General features: G+C 46.4%; 1 protein-coding gene across 1 annotated transcript; it reads left to right on the forward strand.

Annotated features, from left to right (window-relative positions):
• Nucleotides 1-1,001: 1,001 nt before the first annotated feature.
• NOBOX (NOBOX oogenesis homeobox) lies at nucleotides 1,002-27,160 on the forward strand (the record flags this gene model as incomplete). Its single annotated transcript, XM_081863563.1, has 9 exons — nucleotides 1,002-1,059; nucleotides 4,400-5,119; nucleotides 6,887-6,993; nucleotides 8,381-8,502; nucleotides 10,174-10,310; nucleotides 18,661-18,931; nucleotides 22,627-22,970; nucleotides 24,252-24,596; nucleotides 26,873-27,160. The coding sequence occupies 9 exons, from the start codon at nucleotides 1,002-1,004 to the stop codon at nucleotides 26,896-26,898; spliced, it is 2,130 nt and encodes a 709-aa protein (XP_081719689.1). The 3' UTR covers nucleotides 26,899-27,160.
• Nucleotides 27,161-27,368: the final 208 nt, after the last annotated feature.

A 27,368-nucleotide genomic window follows, 5' to 3' on the forward strand; every position in this document is an offset into this window, starting at 1 on the left:
CCCGCTATAAAGCGGTACCTATTTATCTACTTGCACTTAGGGGTGCTTTCGAACTGCTAGGTGGGCAGGAGCTGGGACCGAAAGACGGGAGCTCACCCTGCTGCGGGGATTCGAACTGCCGACATACAATCGGCAAGTCCTAGGCATTGAGGTTTTACCCACAGCTTCACCCACGTCCCGTCCCAGATGTTTGCTGGGCTACAACTCCCATCCTCCCTCACCAGCAGGACCAATGGTCAGGGAGGGATGGGCGTTGCAGTCCAAGCAGGGCCAGATTTAGGTTTGGTGAGGTCCTAAGCTGCTGGAGGTCATGGGGCCCTTTATATGTCCAGCTGTCCTTTGTCAACAGCAAATTGTCACTGTTTTTTGTGTTGAATATATGATGTATGGTAATTTATGGACCTACATGTTGCCATGTAACTAGTCCATGCAGAATGTAGGCACCCTATACAGTCATACCTCGGACACTTCAGGTTGCGTTTTTTGGGGGGTTACAGACCTCCGAAACCCAGAAGAATGGGTTACTTCCGGGTTTTGGCAGTCGTGCATGCGGAGAAGCGCCGAGTCGCAACCCGTGTATGCGCAGACGCGCAGCTGCGGGTTGCAAATGTACATTCCGCATGGATCACGTTCGCAACCCGAGTGTCCACTGTATATAAAAATGAGCAAGCCAGTGATATTTTAGGGAGCAGGCTAATTACATAGGAGCCTACACAATACAAAACACTGTTGCTGTATGTATGTTTTATTTTATTTGTTATTTATCTTCTATTTTGGAAATGTACATCCAGGGGGTTTTTTACCTTTAGTTTTTTTGGGGGAGGCCAAGAGAGTGGTGCCCTGTATAGCTATAGGTAAATCCGGCACAGACTCTGGAGCCTCGGGGTGACCCGCCAGCTTCCTCCTGCCGCGCAGGTGCCCTTGATGAGCTTGCCTGGCGTCGGCGCGCGCGGCGGTTTACAAAGCTCCCTGCGCTGCAGCGGCCGCGCCCGAGGCGGAAGATGGAAGTGCGCTCCAAGCTGGAGGCAGCGGCGGCCGCTCCGCCGCCCCAGGACGCGGGTAAAGTGGGGGCCATGGAAGCCGGGGTGGGCAGGGGCGGCAGCAGCCCTCCGGGACCTTCTCCCGCCGCCCTTTCGGCGTCCCTGGGGAGGAGAGGACTCACCTGCGCGCTAGAAGCTCCCGCGCACTTGGCTCTTATTTGCCATCTTTAATTGCCAATAGAAGAATGTAATGGCCCAATTATGCCCGCGTTAACATTAGCCCCGAGGGGAGCGCACCTGTCCCCGCCCGTTGCTGCGTTTGGGGACCCCCTCTGCACAAAGGGGGACCCGCTCCAAGTCCTTCTTAGACACGCTCTAGTTAAGGACGTGGTAAATCACTTCTCCCCCCACCCCAAGGCAGCCCTCCAGAAAGCCTAATTCTGGAGCAAGCTCTACTTTGCGCGTTGTAGCCTCGAACTCCGGCGTCTTGGAAGGAAGGACGTTCCATTTCTCGTCCCAAAAGAGCCGGTTCCTAGCTCTGCAAAGGAGCGAAACAAACAATTCCCCCCTTAGGTAGCTCCGGCAAGGCGGTTCATTCACCAGGTGCCCTTCAGCTGCCGCGGAATTTGGTTTCTATCGCTGTTTTCTGTATTAAAACTTGCATGGGAGTAAATCTCACTGAACGCAGTGGATCTTGATTCTGAGTAAACCTACACGGAAAGTGGCTTGCACAGCTTTGGAAATTACTGTAATGAAAAGTTTGTTGCCTTGCTGGTTGGGGTTTCATGGTAAGGGGCAGAAGCCCCACAGGGCGGTATCCCATTCAGTTTTACCTGGAGTAGACCTACTGAAATCAATGGGCCTCACTTGGTTATTAATTTCAGTGTGTCTCCTCTGAGTAAGACTTGGGTGAATGCAACCTATAGTTTTATTTTGCTAGGTGTTAGGCACAGCACAAAAGCTATGCTTATGGATCTAAGGCTTGTGGGATCAGGAAAAATAAGGGGTGGGGTGGTTCTAATTCATGTTCTTTTGGTACCTGGCCTGAAAATGAAAGAAAAGAAAGATGCTCTGCCTGTTCAGTGTTCCCCACTTCTCTTACATTGGTTTGCTGGTGGCGTACCTTTAAAAGAGCGGGAACAAGAGCGTCCTCGCTCAACAGGCAGCACTTATTTTTTATTTTCTGTTTCACATGTGAACTGTTTCACATAGGGACGCGGGTGGCGCTGTGGGTAAAACCTCAGTGCCTAGGACTTGCCGATCATATGGTCGGCGGTTTGAATCCCCGCGGCGGGGTGAGCTCTTGTCTTTCGGTCCCAGCTCCTGCCCACCTAGCAGTTCGAAAGCACCCCTAAGTGCAAGTAGATAAATAGGTACCGCTTTATAGCGGGAAGGTAAATGGCATTTCCGTGTGCTGCGCTGGTGCTGGCTTGCCAGAGCAGCTTTGTCACGCTAGCCACGTGACCCGGAAGTGTCTCTGGACAGCACTGGCCCCCGGCCTCTTAAGCGAGATGGGCGCACAACCCTAGAGTCGGACACGACTGGCCCGTACGGGCAGGGGTACCTTTACCTTCACATGTGAAAACATCAGAATGACTTGAAACCACCTCAGTCCTGTTAAGTGGGGTGAGAATAAAGGCCAAACTCGGTGTCAGGGCCAGCCATCCACATCTCTTCCACACCACTTCCTTCGCATAGCAGGGACTTGGAAGGCTGTTTGCATGAAAAGGAGTGCAAGGGAAGAGAAGCTTATCTTGACCTGCATTTTATTCATTTCTGGTATCACAACTGGGTTGGGAGAAGGCTGCTCAAAGGAAAAGGGAGGGAGGGGTGGTTTTCACTCCCCCCCACACCCCTGTTTACTCTTTTTCATCTAGGCAGTAGATTCTATGACCCATTTCCTGTTTTATATGTGAACAGAAAGATGTGCATGTACATGGCTGCCTATCAAGCCTAGTTTGGCCCCAAATTCCAGACTGATGCTCATGGTGACACTGAATCCTTAACATGTTGTGCATGTGGCATGTGACCCTGTGATGAATTGGCCTTATGTATGTACCACCAATTTACAGGAACAAATCTTTTATCCACTGTCATGGTCCTGGCATGTGGTGGTGCCTGCGCATGCTGAGTCCAACACCAGAGGCAGTTTAAAGTGTCAACTGCACCCTCATGGATGGTCTGAGTTGCGGCGTCACAAAGTTCAGGGATACGTCTTCCCTTTCCCCCATGTTAAGAAGTATAGCATTAGCTTAATTGGTCCCCAAAATGGCCTGAAAATACACAATGCGGGTTTCAGATAAGCAGATCTGGCCTTGAATGCTACCTAGGAATCAGATGTAAGCCCTTGGGAAATAGAGGCTCATATGCTGTCAATGTAATCTAAGGTACAGTGCGCTATAAAATACTCTCTCCCTACTTTTATGAGCTCTTCAAGAGGAAAAACTGGGTGTATGCAGGGTGTATTAAATGACTTGCCTTGCAAGTTCAAACCAAAGGTCAGTGTTCTGTTTCCAGCTGTGGTAACCCAGATACAAGCAGTACATGAAAATGATGGCTATCATTTGTTTGACCCAAGTATCTGGTACTTGGAGGCATACATTGAGGTTCCATTTAGTTATTGTGATGGATAGCCGTTGACATTCCTCCGTGGACTTGTCTTGTGGTTGGTTGGTTGGTTTTAAGCCATCTAGGTTTAATAGATTTCTAAGACAGTCATTAAGAGGTTGTGACAGTTATTAAGAGGTCATTAAGAGGTTGTGGAAAAGGTGACCATTTGCAAAATTAAAGCAGAAAGGAAACAAACCTCAACACTGTGTATCTGAAGAAGTGTGCATGCATACGAAAGCTCATACCTAGAACTAACTTAGTTGGTCTTTAAGGTGCTATTGGAAGGAATTTTTTGTTTAAACCTCAACACTGATAAAGGTGGAAGAGGAGTGCGGCAGGGGCTGACCAGGAAAGGGGTCCCATGACATGTCTTTTCATGAAGGTTGTACATCTTTTGTAAGGAAGCTTGCTTTTTCAGTACTAAACACTTAAGAAATAAAGACAGAGGTCTCCACAGGTCATAATAATAGATGGAGAACGTGTAAGCTACTTGTGATGTATATTAGAACAAATTACACAAAACCAGTACATGGCTTTTTATGTCACAGGAAGCTGTTTTGACTTTTGCACATTGGAAATGCATTAGTTCATATTTTCCCCTGGGAAGCTGTTGGTTTAACCCTTCATTCCCAAGTGAAACAGCCATTTCTGCTCCCATTCAGCCTGCATTATTTTTACCCTTCACTTTATGTCTTGCACTGCTGTCTTTCCACAGTTAAAACTTTGACTGTAAACTTCTTGAGCAGGGACCTGTCTTACTCTTGTATCTCGCTTTCTTGAATAACCATTTCAGTTCATTTGCTTTGCAGTGTGCATGGAGGAGTTTGCGAGTCAAGAGGGGAAGGGACTTAGAGAGCCGCTGTTGTGCACAGACGAAAATGGGAACCTTGAGAGTGAGGTTGGAGCCAGAAGTAGTGTGGTGTCCGTTCTCCACACCGTCATTATGGAAGAAAAGACAGGGCAGATCCTGGCGAAAGAAAGGGAGAATGATGTTGCAAAGCAAGAGCAGGCAGGGGACTGTTACATAGGACACGGCGCAGGGTCCTCGGCTCCACAGTCATCATCTTTGGATAGTCACCAGCTCAATTTTGTCACTATATACAGGCACCTGCCAAACTATGCCAGCAATATAAACCCTGATCCCCCTATTCCGGAAGCTGAACTGAACCAAGAATTCATTAATCAGCCAAAGCCACAAATCCCAGCAGAAGTATCCTGCCTTAAAGTTTCAGAAAAGGGGAATGTGAAAAGAAGAAGCGATGCTGTTTCCACCGCTGGTTCTCTGAAAGCATCTTCGGCTGCTTTGGAGCAACAGAGTCAGGGTGTGAGCGAAAACCTGGGCAATGCTATGCGCAGATCGGCCCGATGCGCTGCCGCCAGCTGTGTGGGTCAGCAGTCCTCCAGGGCCTCTTCATTCCAGACCGCCAAGGGCAAGCAGGAGGGAGCCAATGAGAAGAAAGAACCACCAAAAGCTCCAGTGGAGCCTGTTCCACCTGCCCAGAAGAAGACACGCACATTCTACAGTGCTGGTAAGCGATTAAGAGCTGATCCATCCCTCTTCATGGTCCCTTCTCAGCCCTCAGTGCTATAGTGTTCTTAGAGTTAACTGCTCCTGGATCCTGCTACAGTTACTTACTCGCACACTTTGCCGGGGAGCAGGGAAGGATTATGAGTTGGTAAAGGTTGCCTCCTAAACCACCAGCACCCATTTGAAGTCCCTCAAGGCTCCTGTGTTACCAACAGCAGCGGCTTCTTTTTCTGCTGGGTCTGAATGCAATGACCCAACCCAAAAGTGAATTGTACCAAGTGTTTATTACAGCTCGACTACAGGCAGAGTAAGCAATGCTTAGCCCCGCTCAGTACAGCACGATGGCTAGTACGTTCAGTTTGCACCTTCACCAGTCTCTGTCTTTGCTGAGGTTGGTGGAGGAGAATTTCCAAGCCACTTTTATACCTTTCTCTCGCAAACATTCTCATGGCCCCCATGACCAGACACCAGAGCTCCTGGGACAGGTCGCTGAGCTTGAAGCCCAGCTAACAGCAGCCCAGGACTAAACAATAGATAAGAAACTGGCTCCCTGGCCAGCTGGTGCCCTGTCATAAGATAAGTGTTACAACATCTCTTAACTCCTTGCAATGATGTTCTACAATTCCATTACAGCTCCTCCTTCAGATTTCTTAATTCCAGAATATTCCTTCCTTTCAGGTAGCTGAGAGCCCATCAGTTTGGAACTGAAACTGGGCCACTCAAAAATCAGTTAGAGATCTCTCCATACCTGCTTGGTATACAGAAATATAGTAGTTGATGAGTTAAAAGAAAATCCATTTAAAAAACCCAGACATGAAAGCTTCCAGAACCTTTGAAATGTTGAGGGAACAACGATAAGAAAATTGTAGATAAATTTAATTGCCTAAATAGGTTGGTATGCTTGCAGGGTGGCACGCTTCTGCCCATTCATAGCTATACAGTCGTACCTCAGGTTACATACACTTCAGGTTACAGACTCCGCTAACCCAGAAATATTACCTTGGGTTAAGAACTTTGCTTCAGGATGAGAACAGAAATCGTGCTGCAGCGGCACGGCAGCAGTGGGAGGCCCCATTAGCTAAAGTGCTGCTTCAGGTTAAGAACAGTTTCAGGTTAAGAACGGACCTCCGAAACAAATTAAGTACTTAACCTGAGGTACCACTGTACTAAAATTTCTCTGCTGTGTTTCCTGTGAGCAGCTCTCACAAGTGCCCCCAGGATGGGGGCAAAAAGATCTAAACGAACTGCAGGCTATGTAGATCTTATAATGACGGCTGGTATCCTACTATGGTTTACTCAGAGTAGACTCCTTGAAATTAACAAATCTAAATTAGCAATTGTTATTAATTGTAATGGGTTTACTCTGAGTATGACCAGCATTGAATGTAGCCCGTTATCTGTGGTTGACATCCAGGGGATGTTGAAGTGAAATGTGCACTGGATATGAGATTTTAAAAACCCCTCCTGTAATGTCACTTCCATAGCTATATGGCAATACGGTGATTAGGCTCAGAGCTCGTAGTTAGCCCCAGCCTCAGCCCTTTAGCATTATATAGGAAGACTGGCTCTAGCCCTGAACAGAAGCCCTCCTGTTAGAGACCATGGTTGTGCGCAACATTTTGATGTATTTTGATTTTTAAGGATAGGAGTGTTGATACAAATATTTTAAGGGTTTTCTACTATTCCTCCCCACTCTGAACTTATCCTCTTCTCCCTTTCACATTGCTCTTTTTTCTTCTTCTTCATTTAATGATACCCTCCTTCCCAGAACAGCTAGAGGAGCTGGAGAGAACGTTCCACGAGGACCATTATCCGGACAGCGAGAAGCGTCGTGAAATTGCTGCTGCTATCAGCGTGACCCCACAGCGTGTTATGGCGAGTCTTCCCTGCTGAACAACAAACATGGGGGGGTTGATAGTAAAAATAGCCCACTGGGAAAGAATTATTCTGCTGTTGCGATTGCATTTACAATTCCTCCCTCCACCCCTGTTGGCCAGGGGTCAGCAACCCCGGTCCACCGTCCCTCAGACCATGTGTGGGGCCGGACTATATTTTTTTTGGCGGGGGGAATGAACAAATTCCTATGCCCCACAAATAACCCAGAGATACATTATTAAATAAAAGCACACATTCTACTCGTGTAAAAACACCAGGCAGGCCCCGCAAATAACCCAGAGATGCATTTCAAATAAAAGGACACATTCTACTCATGTAAACACACGCTGATTCCCGGACCATCCCGGACCGGATTGAGAAGGCGATTGGGCCGGATCCGGCCCCCGGGCCTTAGTTTACCTACCCCTGCTGTTGGCCTTTCTGTAGCAGGGGGTGAATAGCAGCTGGATCACAACTGTGTTTCATTCAGTTTGGGCCAACATCCAAATTGCAATTGATGCTCCATCACATATACCGCCACCCCCCTGCCCTATCTTTGGCGGCAGCTTTTTATAAAATGCCAAAGCCAGCTGCAGTCTAGGGTGGACCAGTAGGAGTGGGGGAAAGGACTGAGCAACCTCTGGCAATTCCCCACTCAATTTGCCCTTCTCCAGCTGCTTCTTACCAGGAGAGTGGGGCATGTAGCTTGAGGAAGGAGAGATGATGATGATGATGATGATGATGATGATGATTTATTTGTACCCTGCCCATCTGGCTGGGTTTCCCCAGCCACTCTGGGTGGCTTCCACAAAGACCCAAAATACACTAATATGTCATACATTAAAAACTTCCCTGAACAGGGCTGCCTTAAGATGTCTTCTGAATGTCAGGTAGTTGTTTATCTCTTTGACATCTGATGGGAGGGCGTTCCACAGGGCGGGTGCCACTACCGAGAAGGCCCTCTGCCTGGTTCCCTGTAGCTTTGCTTCTCGCAGTGAGGGAACCTTCAGAAGGCCCTCAGCACTGGACCTCAGTGTCAGGGCAGAATGATGGGGTGGAGAAGCTCCTTCAGGTGTACTGGGCTGAGGCCGTTTAGGGCTTTAAAGGTCAACACCAACACTTTGAAAAGCGTCAAGCAGCTCTTGTTCAAGACTGCAACTTCAGCCCTTGCTTGGCTTTTAAAATGGGATGGTTGGTGGTGGATATTTTTGCGGTGCCTTTTGATTTCTCTGTGTTGTGAAAGGGGGTTCCGTGATCTGGTGAAGAGCATTAACTTGCCACAAGACCTCTCATTTTATGGTGAATTTGGTGTTCATATGGTTTACAAAGAAGTTGGAAATGTGGAGTTTGTTTTGTTTCACTGAAGATTCCTCTCCCCTTTTATTAGATCTGGTTCCAGAATCGCAGAGCCAAGTGGAGGAAAACAGAAAAATTGACGGTGAAAAGCAGCAAGAAATGTTCAGTCGCAACATTGGCTTTGTCAATAGGCCGTCAACAAAGTTCTCAAGGGTGAGAAGCCTCCACGACTCAGGCTGAAGATGGATGGTAGTTTTTTTAAGAGATACAAATGGCAGCATTGCTGCTCTGTTTCCTTACATCCCAAAATCTTCTTTTGTCACGTGGGTTTTCCAAGGTTTTGGAACTACAGAAACTTGCAGAGCCTGTTTCTTTGGGAGCAAAATTGACATGAGTGACATCACACTATGATCTAGGAGGAATCTCTCAGATCACTTTTAGCAGTTTGGCAAAAATACATGCCAGTCTCCAGGATGAAGCTTATATGAATGACGGGTGTTTGTTTTCTCTCACAGCCTTTTTCTTAATTTCATATTTTCTGTTAATGGTGCTGGAATACAAAGTGTCTGTAGCCAGAAGTCTACATTCTAGGTACACAAATATAATTCAGTTTCTAAAGAGTATTTGGGTTTTTTTAATTGCAAATATGTTTTAAAATACAGGTTTTTGTGAGTTACAGAAGATTTAACTAAAAGGTATAGGTGTTTAAACAACAGACAAAATGTGTGATGAGAGGAAGTTGATAAAAAATGCTTTTCCCCACCAGTTCCTTTCCAAATTTATGATGCACGCCACTTCAAAATAGAACTGCCTTATGCATTATGCTAAGTGATTTTTCTCTTTGGAAATTGTGTGAAATTAAAATAAGCTTTCTTAAAGCAACTCTTATGGAATACAACAATCCTTGCTTTTATACTGCCTCCCCCCCTCTCAAATTTATTGCCCCCAACTCCTGCCAGTATTATGGGGGTGTGGTTTTGGATTCCTGTACAGCTTTTTATCAATTCCCATGTTTCCTGTTTCCTGTGTCCTTCTCCTTATTGCCTCTCTTCCCCCTTCCCCAGTGCTGAATAATAATAATAATAATAATAATAATAATAATAATAATAATAATAAAAATTATTATTTCTACCCCCCCCCCATCTGACTGGGTTTCCCCAGCCACTCTAGGCAGCTTTCAACAGAACATTAAAAACAGAATAAGGTTCAAATATTACAAAGTTCCCTAAACAGGGTTGCCTTCAGATGTCTTCTAAAGTCGGATAGTTGTTTATTTCCTTGACATCTGATGGGAGGGCGTTCCACAGGGCAGGCGCCACTACCGAGAAGGCCCTCTGCCTGGTTCCAAACATCCTCTCAGCAGAGCAGCCCTGAAATATGCCTCAACGGCTGTAATATTTGGGTTTGAATTGGGGGGGGGGTGCATTTGACAGATCAGCCAACCAAGCTTAAGAGAGAAAACGAATATTCTTGTGCTGTAATGAAGCTCCAAAGGCATTATCTTAGTAAAGAAGGCGACAGGATCTCTTTTCCTCAGAAGACAAGGAAACAGAAAGTGAAGCAGCATCGAGGGGAAGGTTTGCATTTTGCTTTCTGCCCATTCCTCCAGTGTGGTGCAGTGGTTAAGAGCAGTGGACTTGTAATCCGGTGAACTGGGTTCGATTCCCCGCTCCTCCACCTGCAGCTGCTGGGTGACCTTGGGCCAGTCACACTTCTCTGAAGTCTCTCAGCCCCATTCACCTCACAGAGTGTTTGTTGTGGGGGAAGAAGGGAAAGGAGAATACTAGCCGCTTTGAGACTCCTTTGGGTAGTGATAAAGTGGGATATCAAATCCAAGCTCCTCCTTTTCTTCCTCCTGATCATGGTGTTAAACTTTGCTTTCAGTATAACTCTGTTGCCTGCACCCCCCGTATCTGACATGGCACACGATCAGCCTGCTGCACTGATTATGGATGCCGCACCTGATGCCAACTATTCTAACATGCTCAGTGGATCGGCCATGCCACCGGCTGCCTCCTCAGGTGAGATCTGTTCAGCTTGTGGCACTGGTGACCTGGGTAGGGTTGGCCCTTGCCTCACTTTCTGTTTCCCTACTTTACTCAGTGGAAAGTCTATTTCTCACACTGTGCAGCACTAAACCAAGGCCTTTATCTTCATGGGATAAACACAAGATTCTTCCATTCACATTTTAAGGTGCGCACGTAAAACAGCTTTGGCATTTTTGAAAAAGGCCGTAAGACAACTTGTAAACGGAGGATTCTTCGCATCTTTCGTTCCATGGAATACAGCAGAGAAAGGCTGATGTTGGGCAACTACCTGTGACTCTGTTTTTCCCCCATCTACTTTCCACAAATGTAATGCTTTTAGAAAGGAAATATCTAGTCTTTGTGTTTGACCTGTTGTGCAACTCTGCTCACTGGAAAGAAAGCATGGCTTTCATTTAATATAGGGAAACCTGCGACCCTTCTTGAGTTGTTGGACTTCATCTCCCAGCAGGTCCTGTGGTCGGGGGTGGTAGGAGCATCATCAGGAGGGCCACAGGTGCCCCCCCCAGGTTAAAACCTCCCGTGATTCCTTGCTTGTGGCGTATTCCATCGTGCCTCACTGAGACAAAGACTGATTCCAGAATGCTTCCCTTGATTTTTCAAATCTTGCAGCCAGGACTGTAAAATTTGCTTTCACTGTGTAAGAGCAAACAAAAATAATCCTCAGTTTCATCTGGATCCAATCTGGTTCCAGTTAGACAATCAGACAGTGGGTAAAAGACTTAGAATGAAAAGGCTACTTGAGAGAGGCGGCGAAAACCCTTCTTGACTCTGAGATGAAAGTTAACCAGCTGCATCTACAAAGCAACTCAATGAGATTTTCTTCACTGGTGAAGGCAAAAATGAATTACTGGCTTTCTTTCATATTCCTTTGAAGATAGATCAGAAGATAGTCTTAGAGTTGTGAGTTTGAGCCCCACAAAAGATTCCTGCATTGTGGGGGGTTGTACTAGATCAGTGTTTCCCAACCTTTGGTCTCCAGCTGTTTTTGGACCACAATTCCCATCATCCCTGACCACTGGTCTTGCTAGCTAGGGATGACGGGAGTTGTAGTCCAAAAACAGCTAGAGACCAAAGGTTGGGAAACACTGGACTAGATGACCCACACGGTCCCTTCCAACTCGAAAGTTCCAGGGTAGTCAAATGCCAGGTAGCTCCTCCCTCCAGATTCCTAAAGGAAAGAGGCTTTCACTGCCCCCCTTCATGTAAAGCATTTTTAGGGGGAATTTAACTGAGGCTCAGGGACGCGGGTGGCGCTGTGGGTTAAACCACAGAGCCTAGGGCTTGCCGATCAGAAGGTCGGCGGTTCAAATCCCCGTGATGGGGTGAGCTCCCGTTGCTCGGTCCCGGCTCCTGCCAACCCAGCAGTTCGAAAGCACATCAAAGTGCAAGTAGATAAATAGGTACTGCTCCTGTGGGAAGGTAAACGGCGTTTCCGTGCGCTGCTCTGGTTCGCCAGAAGCAGCTTTGTCATGCTGGCCACATGACCTGGAAGCTGTACGCCGGCTCCCTCGGCCAGTAAAGCAAGATGAGCGCTGCAACCCCAGAGTCAGCCACGACTGGACCTAATGGTCAGGGGTCTCTTTACCTTTTTACCTGAGGCTCATGCCTGGCAAGAGTAAAGAGTCCTTGGAGGAAACTGAAGGTGTGAGTGAAAGCACTCTCCTCTTCTTCCTCTCAGCCGAGGATCAGCAGCTGGAGTGGGAGATGCTGACTGAGAAACAGGAGCCGGCCAACTAGCAGCACTTCAGGAGGCAAATTGGCTCGGGGTTTCCAAGTGTCTTGAGAACAGCATTGAAAGGGATGTTCAGAGAGGGGTGGGAAGAGAGAGAGCCAAAGCAAAAAACCTCTGAGGTTATGTGGGACTTGGAGGCACTGGCTGTCTTTACCTGTCCAGGTGAGAGCTGGGAGGGCAGCCTACCACATGGGAGAGAAGTGTGGCTTCTGTTCAGTATAAAGGTAAAGGGACCATTAGGTCCAGTCGTGACCGACTCTGGGGTTGCGGGACTCATCTCGCTTTACCGGCCGAGGGGGCTGGCGTACAGCTTCCGGGTCATGTGGCCAGCATGACTAAGCCGCTTCTGGCGAACCTGAGCAGCGCACGGAAACGCCATTTATCTTCCCACCGGAGTGGTACCTATTTATCTACTTGCACTTTGACGTGCTTTCGAACTGCTAGGTTGGCAGGAGCAGGGACTGAGCAACGGGAGCTCACCCCGTCGCGGGGATTTGAACCACCGACCTTCTGATTGGCAAGTCCTTGGCTCTGTGGTTTAACCCACAGCGCCACCCGCGTCCCTCTGTTCAGTATAGTGCTAACTAATAGTGTGCTTCTGTTGAATGTCCTTTGGCACAGTGACATCACCCCCCTTGCAGTTTTGTGTACTGCCAGCAGCTTCTCTGTATTGTTTGATAAATTTCCCCTAGGGGTTGTTTCCTTTTCTCTTAGTCCCTAGGCTAGCCACCTTTCAGGCTGGTGAACTGCACTGGGCTCGATAGATCACAAGTTGTGCAAATCTGACCCAGAGAACAGAAAACTTAGCAGCTCCTTCCTTCAAACTGGTCTCTGCCAATTCCCAGTTCAGCAGCTGGGGCAGAGAGAAGCTCCTTTGCTCCTTGTCTTTGGGTAGCGAGCAGGGCTGGGAGGAAACGCCTTTTGCGAAGCTAGTCTCAGAACTCTCAGTTGCAGTGTCAGTAACAACCAGAAGATGGTGGTCTTACACAGGCTTTTAAGGATGAGGCTTTCCTAGCCATCTGGGAAAAACAAGTGTTGGACAGGTAGCAACCTCTCCAAGTCATGTGGTCTTGGATGGTGCTGATTATTTGGAACCGTTCCAAATAATTTTGAGAAAGCAACAGGTTTTCTTTCCTGGTAGTTGATTTACATCAGGGAAGGGGGAATGCTACTCTGGACTTCCTAGAGGGTTTTTGACCACAGTATTCTTCTGGATCCGTTGCGTAGGTTGGGCTTACAAAACAGATTTTCAGTGACTCCAGTAGCTGGATGAGTATCTCAGTGGCGTAGCGTGGGTTGTCAGCACCCGGGGCAAGGCAAGTAATTTGCACCCCCTAACCCGTGGATTTGCACCCCCTAACCCGTGGATTTGCGCCCCCTAACCCTAACCCCCAGGTGTTGCGCCCGGTGCGGCCGGCCCCCCCTGCACCCCCCATGCTATGCCACTGGAGTATCTTCAGAAGGTACTGTTGTGGGACACTGTTCCCACCCCATGGCCATTAGCTTAAGGCAGAGAAGGCAACCTAAGGCCCAAGGGGGCCCAATCGCCTTCTTAATCCAGCCCACAGACGGTCTGGGAATCAGCATGTTTTTACATGAGTAGAATGTGTCCTTTTATTTAAAATGCATCTCTGGGTTATTTGTGAATGAGCTGAGGTTAAATTCAGAGAAGGTGTAGGTTGGGAGATTGTTTGCTCCATAAAGTGGCTTACAGTTGATCTTAGTTTGGATTGCTTCAAATATTTAAATATTTGCTATCTTACTCTTGAGCCAAAAAAAGGCTTCAAGTGTTGCCATACAGATTATTTCAGAAAAGAAAGAAAGACCAGGTCCCCAGACTTTGAATATGAAAAGACATGGGAGGAAAATAGAGTGGGAGGGTAGAGGAGATAAGCACATGCATGCACTTAAGTTCCTACTTAGAAAAATATGAAACGCAGAATAGAAAAGAACAGCTCCCTAGAGAGAGTTCACCAGAATAGTGATTGTAAAGCACTGCCCCAGACTAGCATGGTGATTGAGGCTGAGCATTTTCTGCGGTGTGCAGAAAATATTAATAATAATAATAATAATAATAATAATAATAATAATAATAATACCGCGCCCATTTAGCTGGGTTTCCCCACCCACTCTGGGTGGCTCCCAACAGAATATTAAAAGCACAATAAAACATCAAACATTAAAAACGTCCCTATACAGGGCTGCCTTCAGATGTCTTCTAAAAGTCAGTTGTTTATTTCCTTGACATCTGATGGGAGGGCGTTCCACAGGGCAGGCGCCACCACAGAGAAGGCCCTCTGCCTGGTTCCCTGTAACCTCACTTCTTGCAGTGAGGGAACCACCAGAAGGCCCTTGGAGATGGACCTCAGTGATGGGGGTGGAGACGCTCCTTCAGGTATACTGGGCCGAGGCTGTTTAGGGATTTAAAAGTCAGCACCAACACTTTGAATTGTGCTTGGAAACGTACTGGGAGCCAGTGTAGGTCTTTCAAGACCGGTGTTATATGGTCTTGGTGGCCACTCCCAGTCACCAGTCTAGCTGCTGCATTCTGGATTAGTTGCAGTTTCCGGGTCACCTCCAAAGGTTCCACCACATAGAGCGCATTGCAGTAGTCCAAGTGAAAGATAACTAGAGCGTGCACCACTCTGGTGAGACAGTCCGCAGGCAGATAGGGTCTCAGCCTGTGTACCAGATGGAGCTGGTAGACAGTTGCCCTGGACACAGAATTGACCTGTTCCTCCATGGACATCTGTGAGTCCAAAATGACTCCCAGGTTGCGCACCTGGTCCTTCAGGGGCACAGTTACCCCATTCAGGACCAAGCAGGGTGTTATTTCAGGGCCAGGGAAAAGTCAATCAGCCAAGAAAGTGAAAACAGCCCTACCCCAATGCACACATAAAATGAGCATCAGACCAAACATGCCACTGCTCTGCCTCAAAAATAAAGGGATGGAGAGCAAAACCTGGCCTCTGTGGCCTAGGTCTACTGCCTTTGTGCAAGGCAGCCATCTGGCCAAGAGAACGGGAGGCACCAGACTGAATACCCATGCACAGAGCTGACCCCCCCCCCCCATTTTCTTGGTATCAGTAGCAGCAGCCTCAACCAGTTCTAAGGCTGCCTCTCTCCATCTCCAGCAAAGCTCTTTATGTACCGTGTTTTTCGCTCTATAAGACACACCCGACCATAAGACACACCTAGTTTTAGAGGAGGAGAACAAGGGGAAAAAAATTCTCTCCCTCTCTGTGCAGTGCCTCTCCAGCGAAGCAAAGTCATAACAGCAATAGGGATCGGTGCGCACCGATCCCTCTTGCTCTCCTGGCTTCAGCAAAAGCAATGGAAAGCCTCCAGAACACAGCAGGAGGAGCAGTCCTGCTGCACTCCAGAGGCTTTGCGTGGCTATTCCTGAAGCCAGAAGAGCGAGAGGGATCAGTGCGCACCGGTCCCTCTCACTCTCCTGGCTTCAGGGATAGCTGCGCAGCCTGCATTCGCTCCATAAGACACACACACATTTCCTCCTATTTTTTAGGAGGGAAAAAGTGTGTCTTATAGAGTGAAAAACAGTACCTAGATTCATCCCAGGGAACACTTGACTCTTGAGCTGGGTCAAGAAACTTCTTTTGAGATATTCATGTCACTGGGGACTGTCCCAGCAATAATGATACTTAGCACTGTTTAATGTATATACTGTGTATTTATTGGAAGCTGTTGAGACAGCTTTCTGTTTCAGGGTGGAATACAAATGTTCATGAATGGATGTGTTTGGAAGTGTATTGGAAAAACCACCTGGTCACAGGGCACCTTTCGTCTTATTTCAATTAAATATTTCAGACTTGGATTTACTGTCTGAGATACCTTGATGCATTTGGGGGTGGGGAAATTATCATCCTTGCCTTTGGTACATATAACCAGCAAGTGCCACATCTTTTTGAAAACTCAAAACTCTATTGTTCACACATCACACACATGTGGAAAAGATACAGCGGGATAATTTATGGTTTGTTGGTTTCAGTGTGGCAACCACAGCAAGGTTTTTCTTAGTTTATTATCTGGGTAGCGGTGCACTGATGAACAAAGCGATCAATTGCATAGTTAATCTAGAACCTTCTAAATGTGTTGTTAGATTATCAAATACTGTCTAGCCTAGGTTTTGAGGGGTGGGACTCTTTTTATACACGTCATCATCCTAAAAATATGGTGTCTTGGAATTGCAATATGGACAAAATATAATGTTGTATTTTGTGGGTTTGAACAACATTGTCACCTTCCACTGAATGACACTCATTTTAATCAATTGTAAGGCTATTAAAGAGTCTCACAATAGGAAATGAAATGGTTCCCAAAAGCTGAAATAGTAATTTTTGCTCAGTTTGAACTCTGTGATGAACACCAGTTTTGCAGGGGAATAAGGAAGGTTCTAATGGTGGGGGGGGGGGTTAACAATTTTTGTAAAGCAGTTTCATGTGCTTGTGGAGTACTTTTGACCCCCTAATACTATTTGTAATGATACAGTGGTGCCTCGCAAGACGAAATTAATTCGTTCCGCGAGTTTTTTCGTCTTGCGATTTTTTCGTCTTGCGAAGCACAGACTTTGGAAAAGCTTCAAAAAGCACCAAAGTCTTCAAAAAAGGCTACCACATCGCGTGCTATGAGTTGCTCCTTGAAGTGAATGCACGGTTTTAAGAAACAGGAAACAAACTTGCAAGACAAAGGAAACAAACTTGCAAGACGTTTTCGTCTTGCGAAGCAAGCCCATAGGGAAATCCGTCTTGCGAAGCAACTCAAAAAACGAAAAACTCTTTTGTTTTGCGAGTTTTTCGTCTTACGATGCATTCGTCTTGCGAGGTACCACTGTATTAAGAAAAATGAGTAGTTTGCCTATTATTGTAATAGTAAAAATATTGGTCCTTTCCCCTCTCTGCTCTTTTAAGAGAAAAGGTGGTTTACGCGTCTGTCAGTATGATAGGAACTATTATAGGAGCTACCTTATGTTCTTAGTTTTTCAGTTTTCTCATTCACTTCCATGGAGACAGTATTGACACCCAAACCAGTAAGAGCTGGTTGTTGTTTTTTTACGAGATTTAGGAGGGAGCCCTTGAAAAGCTATGCAGTAATTTACACCTCATCATTGTCAGGGAGCACCTGGACTGTGGTGTTGTAGACGGCTGACACAGAAGTTTTGTGTTTTTGTTGGTGCTGTCAGGATGGCACCTGTTGAAGGAAAGATAACTGGATCCCCGTAGGTGTCAACTATGAATTTACTCCATGCCCTGTCTCTGTCAGGCTCATTGTTCCCCTTTCCTGTCGTGATGAAACTTGCACGCAGTATCGGGGAAACCTCTTCTGTGCTGTGACAGGTGAAGTGTCACTGACGTCAGGCAGATGTCATTGCGGAACCACACAAGCAACTCGAGAGGAATCCGGACTCTCCCACAATCCCGTTTGCTCTTCTGGAGAAGGGTGTGATGTGACTCATGTTCCCTTTGACTTGTTTTGACACGATCTCCTAGGCTACGCATCAGCATATGCAATTAACAAACTGGAAAGGTGGTTCTTAAACTGAAGGCGAAACAAGCCAGGATGCTTGTTCTCAGTACGATGCCCAAGGGTCACACCACGCATTATGCAGAGGCAAACGTAGATTTGTTGCTGAGGGTTCACACCACGGGGAGCTGAATTCAACAGTGGCTCCCAGATGATGTTGATAATAATAATAAATAATAATAATTTTTTATTTATACCCCACCCTCCCCAGCCAAGACCGGGCTCAGGGCGGCTAACAACCAATAATAAAAACAAGTTGATTAAAATACAATTTAAAAGATTAGGATGCAGCCTCATCACAGGAGGAGAAAGGAAAAAGAAAGAGGGGGAGGGAATCAAACTGATTCTAAGCCAAAGGCCAGGTGGAACAAATCTGTCTTACAGGCCCTGCAGAAAGAGATCAGATCCCACAGGGCCCTAGTCTCATGAGGCAGAGCATTCCACCAGACCGGAGCCAGAGTTGAGAAGGCCCTGGCTCTGGTTGAGGCTAATCTAACTTCCTTAGGGCCCGGGACTTCTAGGGTGTTGCTATATATGGACCTTAAGGTCCTCCGTGGGGCATACCGGGAGAGGCGGTCCCGTAGGTACGAGGGTCCTACGCCGTGAAGGGCTTTAAAGGTCAAAACCAGCACCTTAAATCTGACCCTGTACTCCACCGGGAGCCAGTGCAGCTGGAAAAGCACTGGGTGAATATGCTCCCATGGCAGAGACCATGATACAAGTGTGTCATTCCTGCATGATACACATGCTCAAAAAGACCTGTTTGTCACATCCATACATTGAGGAGTAGGCTTTAAAGAGCTTGGGTGCAAACCTGGAAAATGTAATGTGAACTTGAGAACAACTGTCCTAGGAAGCAGGCAACAGCATTGTCTCATACCTGCAAACCCTTTTTCCGGATTCCATCATCTTTTGACTCTCTTTCCTTGCACCCCTGAATTTCCTTTCCTTTCCTTTCACCCCTGAATCTTCTGTTTGCTTTCCACTCTGGGCCCTCAGCCCTGCTGTCAACCTCTCTTATATAACATGTTCTTCCTTTTTCCTTTGCAGTCGACTCTGCTGCTGGCAGAACAACCACATATGACTCCGTCCAGACGAAAGACATTTCCCAGGGCATGTTCAGTTCCTTCAAGAAAGAAATCTTTCCTGCCGTTCCCAGTCCTCCACCCATTCGCAGAGCCAGCCTCCCATTCAGCATGGTGTTTAACCCAAACAATCACATTGTTCCACTGATGCTGGATACCCCCAGCAGTGAATATAGTCCATCTAGCCAGGAAAGTAGCAGCAGCGAGGTCTTTGCCTACAGCATCCAGAAGCAAAGGTAGGAGAAGTGAACCTGGTGGGAAAGGTGAAGGCACCTCGCCTCAGAGTTCATCTAGATTAATTTGCCACCCAAGATAAAAAGGCTAAGTTGTATTCCCATAGCTGTTGGCTTTCTTCCTGTCCCACAAAATTGGTTGTCTTTACAGTGGTACCTCAGGTTACATACGCTTCAGGTTACATACGCTTCAGGTTACAGACTCCGCTAACCCAGAAATAGTGCCTCGGGTTAAGAACTTTGCTTCAGGATGAGAACAGAAATTGTGCTCCGGCGGTGAGGCAGCAGCAGCAGGAGGAGGCCCCATTAGCTAAAGTGGTGCTTCAGGTTAAGAACAGTTTCAGGTTAAGAACGGACCTCCAGAACGAATTAAGTACTTAACCCGAGGTACCACTGTATTTGCATTCCATATTTACCATCCGCTGTGAGTGCATCATCTATGAGCGGATTAACTTTGCAGGACTTTCTTACCCCCACCCACCAGGCAATTGAATCTGAATTTATTATTTGGGTCACAGACCAGTTCCAGCCCACATACAATATCAAGGAAGTCATAAAACACGATAGGGATACATTTGAATTTCCAATTAGGTATAACAGGGACAATACAGATATAGCAACAGTTAAAAAATATATAAATTAAAACTTAGTCATTAACATATAACCTAAAATTATCACTTAAGGCCTTAATCATTATGATAGCACAGCTTGTTCCCTAGGTTTTATGGCAATCGCACAGAATTTGGCTACCCTTAACGTGATCTCAGGATCCTTGTCCTCTACCAGGGCTTTTAGACACTGAAGTTTGGATTCATTTGGAGATTTTTGCATAGCAGGGGTAATAAATACCTAGCGTATATCCCCGTAGAAACAGCAGTGTAACAAGGCATGAGAGACAGTTTCTACCTCCATCAAGCCGCACGGGTAGACTCGTTCCGCGTATGGTTTACCCTCGAATCTGCCCTGCAATAAGGCAGATGGCAGCATGTTGAATCTAGCGAGGGTAAATGACTGTCGTTATTTAGGTATTTGTAATTTTGACAACTACTTTGCTGGGGTAAATCCTCTCCCATTATCTTTTATTGCTGGGTGTTTATTCATCGCGCTCACGTGGCATTGCAGTTCCACATCCCAAATTCGTCGGCGAATTATTGCTCTAGCTTTCTCATAACCTACAGCTATCAGGATCTGTGGGGGAAACTCCACGCCTCTTAGCTTTTCATTCAGTGTAGCTTTCCATTTGGATTGGTAGGAATCCAGTAGGGTTAAGGGTGCCAACCCAACAGGGAAAACGATAAGTTTTAACTGATAATGGATCTTCAGAATACATATCCGGACACACAAGAAAGGATCCCTAGCAGACAGCGATAGAACTTAGTTTGGAATGGTTCTAAGGCAGTAAGGTTTAAGTTAAAGTCATGGTTTTCCCAGTAGTAATGTATGGAAGTGAGAGCTGGACCAAAAAGAAGGCTGATCGCCGAAGAATTGATGCTTTTGAATTATGGTGCTGGAGGAGACTCTTGAGAGTCCCATGGACTGCAAGAAGATCAAACTTCTCCATCCTTAAGGAAATCAGCCCTGAGTGCACACTGGAAGGACAGATCCTGAAGCTGAGGCTCCAGTACTTTGGCCACCTCATAAGAAGAGAAGACTCCCTGGAAGAGACCCTGATGTCAGGAAAGATGGAGGGCACAAGGAGAAGGGGGGGACAGAGGACGAGATGGTTGGACAGTGTTCTTGAAGCAACAAACATGAGTCTGACCAAGCTGCGGGAGGCAGTGGAAGACAGGAGTGCCTGGCGTGCTCTGGTCCATGGGGTCACGAAGAGTCGGACACGACTAAACGACTAAACAACAAGGTTTAAGAAGCTGCAGATCCACCAGGCGTGCACTGCAAACTTTGCATGTGTTCTGAAGTCAAGTGTGGCACAAGGGACCTCAAGGGTGCTCTAGTCAAACCCCTAAGTGGCCCCTTGTTTCATGGCAGACAAAATTCAGACAAAGGCATGAATGTGAGTGTTCTCACTGGCTGTTTTTCAGCTTTGGAACTCCACTTCACTTGGGCTTTGCCATACAGCGGTACTTCAGTTTAAGATATGATACAATAATCTTTATTGTCATTGACCCATCCAGAACAACGAAATTGAAAATATCTACATCAGACATTCAAAAATCAACAAGCCTGCTATCCTTGCTATCCCAGTCTGGTTAGCCCCCTAAAAACTCTGATACCCCATAATTAAATAGAATATACTCCCATAGAGACTACCTTAAAAGGTAAAGGGACCCCTGACCATTAGGTCCAGTCATGACCGACTCTGGGGTTGCGGCGCTCATCTCGCTTTATTGGCCGAGGGAGCCGGCGTACAGCTTCCGGGTCATGTGTCCAGCATGACTAAGCTGCTTCTGGCAAACCAGAGCAGCGCACGGAAACGCTGTTTACCGTCCCACTGGAGCGGTACCTATTTATCTACTTGCATTTTGATGTGCTTTTGAATTGCTAATTTGGCAGGAGCAGGGACCGAGCAATGGGAGCTCACCCCGTCGCAGGGATTCGAACTGCCGACCTTCTGATCGGCAAACCCTAGGCTCTGTGGTATAACCCACAGCGCCACCCGCATCCCTTAGAGACTACCTTACACTGCGTTTAAAACCAAAATCGCATTTGGATAGAAACTGTTTCTCAGGCGGCTAGTCCTAGTCTTTATAACCCTGTACCTTCTTCCAGAAGGCAGAAGCTGAAAGAGATCATTTCACACTATCCTGCACTATCTCTGCAGCTTTCTTATGACACCTGAAAGCGTAGATTTGATCCAAGGTGGGAATAGTGCACCCAATTATTCTCTCTGCAATCTTTACAACCCTGGACAGCATTGTTTTTTCCCTGACTGTGCAGCTCCCAAACCACACACACAGACCATAAGTTAATACACTCTCAACAGTACAATGGTAAAATGCCATCAACAGGTCCTTTGAGAGATTATTTTTCCGGAGGATTCTCAGACAGCCCTGTTTACAAACAATTCAGTTTACGAACTCTGCAAAACTGGAAGTAGTGTCCCGGTTTGTGAACTTTACCTCGGTCTAAGAACGGAATCCGAAGGTGGAAGGGCACCGGTAGCGGGAGGCCTCATTAGGGAAAGCGTGCCTCGGTTTAAGAATGGTTTCAGTTTAAGAACGGACTTCCAGAATGGATTAAGTTCATAAGCCGAGGTACCACTGTATCTTGAACTTCATTTGGAGGCAATGTAAAATATTTGTATTTGGGTGTGTGAGGGGGTTCGCCTCCCCCAGAAACGTTTTAAAAATGGATGCTTTGTGAGTATTTGCATTTTCGATACAGTCGTACCTTGGAAGCTGAACAGAATCCTTTCTGGAAGTCCATTCGACTTCCAAAATGTTTGGAAACCAAGGTGGGGCTTCCAGTTGGCTGTAGGAACCTCCTGCACCCAATCAGAAGCTGTGCCAGATGTTCGGCTTACGAAGAACGTTCGCAAACCGGAACACTCACTTCTGGGTTTGCAGCGTTCGGGAGCCAAAACGTGCGAGTGCCAAGGTGTTTGGCTTCCAAGGTACGACTGTATATTAGAACATGTTGCTCCCCCCCCCCCACAAACAAACCCCAGTTATTTGTCCTCATATCTTGTGGAGTGGGTTATAATTCTTAACAATGACTTGTGAACTGTTTCTTTCCTTCAGCATCGACACTCCTGTGCATTGCAGTTATCCTGAACAGCTGGAACCTACTGCTAACCTAGAGACCCCATACTACCACCCAAATAGCCAGCCTGGGGTTTACCAGTTCAGCCAGTATCCTCAGCACCAGGTGTCCCAGTTGCACCATGGCCCAGTTCACCTTGCTGGCACTGCATATTCCAGTGTCAGCCTCACACCAGCTATGCCTGGTAAATCTACCACAGCTTTTCTCCCCATGCCTAGCAATGGGGGACTTGTAACCTATGGAACAACAGAAGCTTCTCAGGGGTACCTGCAGAACCACGCAGGAGGACAGCTCCTAATACAGCCACCAGCCGGGAACTCGGGTGAGTACCTCGAATGGAATTCCGCCCAACGTAGTTGATTCCTTATTAAGGGAGAGATGCCATTGGAGGCGCTGTCAGCAGTTGGCCGGAATGAACACTGTCGGAAGGTCCTAAGGCTCAGAAGGGGCCCTCGCCAGCATTCTGGGTGAGGTGGCTGCACCACTGCCAGCATTTCCCACAGCAGTTACAAAAGGCTTTTTAAACGTGGAACTTTTATTTTTATTTTATTTTATTTTATTTTATTTTATTTTATTTTATTTTATTTTATTTTATTTTATTTTATTTTATTTATTATTAGAAAATTTTATTTACAAACAAACAAACACATAGACACGAAACAAAATTCATATTACCCTACCACCCTAAATTACAGACATTAAAGCATCCTTGTGACTTCTCTCCACCGTCCCTCACCCTCATATAAATTATAATATAATATTTCACATTGCAATTTTTATCTGAATTTATATTTCTTAACTCTTTTAACTTACTGTTTATTTTATTTTGTTTTTAACCAGCTTTACCAACATTAATCCAAACATATCAACATCTTAGTTTTTGAGCAGTGCTTGGACATATAATATTCAGACCATTTCCATTGTATTTTTATTTTTTGGTTTGATTATTACTGCAGTTAATCCTGCCAATTCTATAAATTCAATTAGTTTATTTATCTAGTCACTCTTGTGGATATATATTTTAAATGTAGAACTTTTTAAAAAGGGACTTTCTGTGGCAAACTGCAGCAGCAGTGCAGGCCTTCTTCTAGCACACCCAATTTTTTATTCAAAGGATTAGCATGACTTAAACTGTTGCTCGTGGTAAAGGTAAAGGTAAAGGGACCCCTGACCATTAGGTCCGGTCGTGGCTGACTCTGGGGTTGCAGCGCTCATCTCACTTTATTGGCCAAGGGAGCTGGCGTACAGCTTCCGGGTCATGTGGCCAGCATGACTAAGCCGCTTCTGGTGAACCAGAGCACCGCATGGAAACGTTGTTTACCTTCCTGCCAGAGTGGTACCTATTTATCTACTTGCACTTTGACGTGCTTTCGAACTGCTGGGTTGGCAGGAGCTGGGAGCAAGCAACGAGAGCACACCCCGTCACGGGGATTCGAACCGCCAACCTTCTGATTGGTTTAACCCACAGCACCACCTGCGTCCCTGTTGCTCGTGGTAAAAACACTTAAAAATCCCACAGTGGCTGAAACAGCATAAAGGAATTCTTTCTTTTCTTCCCCCTCTGCCTTTCTCTTCTCCTTTCTTCGCTTCTGCCTTCACCCAGGCTATATCCCTGCATTTCAGACTGTGCCCTGGAATGAATTGTGTATGCAAGGAGTTCCATTTTCCAATCAACTTTGCTCACAAATGCAGTTTTCCGGCTCAGGAGGGGGATGTTTTTCAGCTGAACAGGCACAGCATCTTCAGAACCAGAGTGGGCCTCCCAGTCCTTGTCTGCTGCAGCTGCCCAAAGCAGAAGGGCCAGAATATGCTGCTCTCTTGCTCCCTGCCGAGCAAATGGCAGATCTCAATTCAAACCTGGAACATCAGTCACAGACACAACACATGGCGCTACTTGAGGAGGACTCTGATGTGGACAAAATCCCCAAAGAGGAAGACAATATTTCTGGTGAGTCCTAGTCATGTGGTCATCACGAGGTAGTCTGGAATGAAGAATTAAAATGAATGCACCACACTAGGTGTGATGGTGTGAGAGCTGTGGTTGCATCTCCTGGTGGTTGGTTGGTTTATTTAAAGAGCAAAATGGTGGTGGAGCCATTCAGAATTAGGCTGTAGTCGGAGAAGAGGAGGGTGGATAGGAAATGGTTTTGAACTTGTTTTTTGAGTTGTTGGGAGCAGAACTGAGGTGCACATAGCACACCTCGAGGAGGTCTTGATGATGCTCACAACTTCCGCTTCACGGTTGTCCCAAGAGTGAAATAAAAACCCATCTTGTGGAAATGGGAGGTGAAGCAGCCAGTGAAAGGAAAACTAGAAGGTAGCAAGGTTAACTGCTGTTGGGGCCAAAGGCCGCCCCCTTTGGGCGACCCCATACCTCCCTCAAAGGGTGGAGTATTGAACCCCCAGCAGCACCTTTCCTGGACCCTCAGGGGAGAACCTTCTGCTGCCTGTCACTCCCTTCCATCTTGCAAGGAAGGGTCAGTCCCCCTTGATTCTCCCTCGCATGAGCTTGTAAGGGCAGGTGAGTATGTTTTTAGGATTTTTCTTGGGTGCTGGGAAGAGCCCAAGCTCTTTTTTGCAAGCTGTTTTTGAGACAAAAGATGAGGGTTCCTACTCATCCACAGTAGCAAAGTTGGTTTCTGGAAGCAAAAGGAGTCCCAGGTGGAAAGCTTTTGAGTGGCAAGGAGGGCTATCCTTGTGCCCCACAAAGGAGAAGTTGAGGACTGGGAGTGGAAGACCAGGATCCTTATCCTCCACAGTTCCATCAAGTGAAATCCCAAATTGTCACTCTGTGGACCATCCTATTTTAGATGCATAAGGATTGAAGGCATTTGTTCGTTTATGGCATTTAGTCCTCAATTTTCTTGGGCATCCAGGGTTGTGCTGCCCATACAGAAGGCCTTCTAGGAAGGAGCTGAAATGTTCTTGTTGGCTTGAGGCTCTGGGCAGAAAGTTGCACCTCCTGGTCAGCTAGATAGTCCTCCCTCTGCCATCCCTCTGAAATCCTTTAAGTGTGGTTCCTCAAATCCATGCTGATAGGGCATTCTTGCTTGGAGTTCCCACCACTTCCGACCCACAAATGGGATTGTGTTGATGCTCCAACCCACCCCACTCCAAAATCTTCTGTCAATTCTTTCTTTATGTGCTCTGAAAATGTGGGTTATATGGAAAAAGTGTACTGGCGACAGCAAGCAGCCATGGTCAGCTGAGGAATACAGTAATACCTCATGTTACAGGTGCTTCAGGCTGCGTTTTTTTTGGGTTACAGACCCGCTGAAACCCAGAAGTACCGGAACGGGTCACTTCCGGGTTTTGGCAGTCACGCATGCACAGAAGCACTAGATCAGGCTTTGCAGAAGCGCCAAATTGCAACCCGCGCATGCACAGAAATGCCACTGCGGGTTGTGAACGCTGCAGGTTGTGAACGTGCATCCCACACGGATCATGTTCACAACCCGAGCGTCCACTGTACTAATATTAGGGTCAGTGATAATAGCAAGGTAATACCCCAAGTTTAACTGAAAGTTCCCAGAAGTAAATGTTGCCTTTTTTGGGATTTTCCTTTGTAGTATGGGTGAGGCACAGCAACATTTGGAGTAGTTGGAGTTACAACTACACATAATGTCATTGCATAATTTAGGTTAAAGTTATGTGTTTCTTTAAAACATGATCAAATATAGCAAGGGATGGTGCTAAAGAGGAATGTTTAAAGGGCTACAAAAATGATGCTCCTAGTAGCTGTAAGAGAACCTTTTCTACTTTAACTACTTCCCTTCTTCTCATGGGGGAAAACAGTAGAGCTGAAGCTCTGAAATGAGCTGATAAGCAAATGCTTCCTTTGGCGGCCAGTTCCCAAACAGCCATCTTCTCATTGTGGGTCACTCTATTGTATGCTGGTGACCCCACAAGGTTCCCATGACCTGAGATGAAATGAGTCACTGTTCCCCCTTCTGGAACTGCTGTTCTAGATACCCAGTTCCTGCTCCGGACGACCCCCTTACCATTCTGGCCTGGTGGTAATAACGTGGGTGGAGGGCTCTAGATTCAAGAAGGCTAGTATATGCCACAAGAAGACTCTGATATCTGGCAACATTTTGGAAATAAGAAACACAACTCTCTGGTGGCTAGCAAAAGTGGTTTTTGCAAGGTATTTTTTTTCTTTAACCTCTACCTCCTTTCCTAGACAATGACTCCACAAGATTATTCTGATCTTTATCTTTCCAGATTTCCCCGAAGACAGCAAGAACTGACTCAGAACTGACTCAGGCTTCCTCATGGAAAACAAGGGGGTTGCGAGAGAAAAAAATATTATGACTTTGTTGTTTTTAAACCTTGTCTTGGAGATAAACAGAAAAGAATGTACTTTGTGAAATTCAGTACCTCAAAAGAGTAAAAAGAGGAAATAACAGGATTGGCTCGATTGGCTCGATTGTTATTATTTAATTTATTATTATTGCTCTGCTGAGGAAGGAAGCAGTGAAACATCTTTCAATAAAACAAATTCAGCCCTTTCTTTTGCATGGAAGGTGACTTTTTGTTCTTGATACATCCAAATTTGTCTTTGTCCCTCATGTAGGATTCCTGCAATTGTCAATCTGCTATAGGGAGCCCTGAGATTGGTGTGTTCATCTTCATTAGTTTTGCTACCAGGAATTTTGCCCCACTAAGTCATTGGAGCTCATGGCTGCCCATTCTGACAGCTCTGAGTCTTGCTCCTCCA

Source organism: Podarcis erhardii (assembly GCF_964252035.2).
Source record: "Podarcis erhardii genome assembly, chromosome: 5".
Classification (NCBI taxonomy): domain Eukaryota; kingdom Metazoa; phylum Chordata; class Lepidosauria; order Squamata; family Lacertidae; genus Podarcis; species Podarcis erhardii.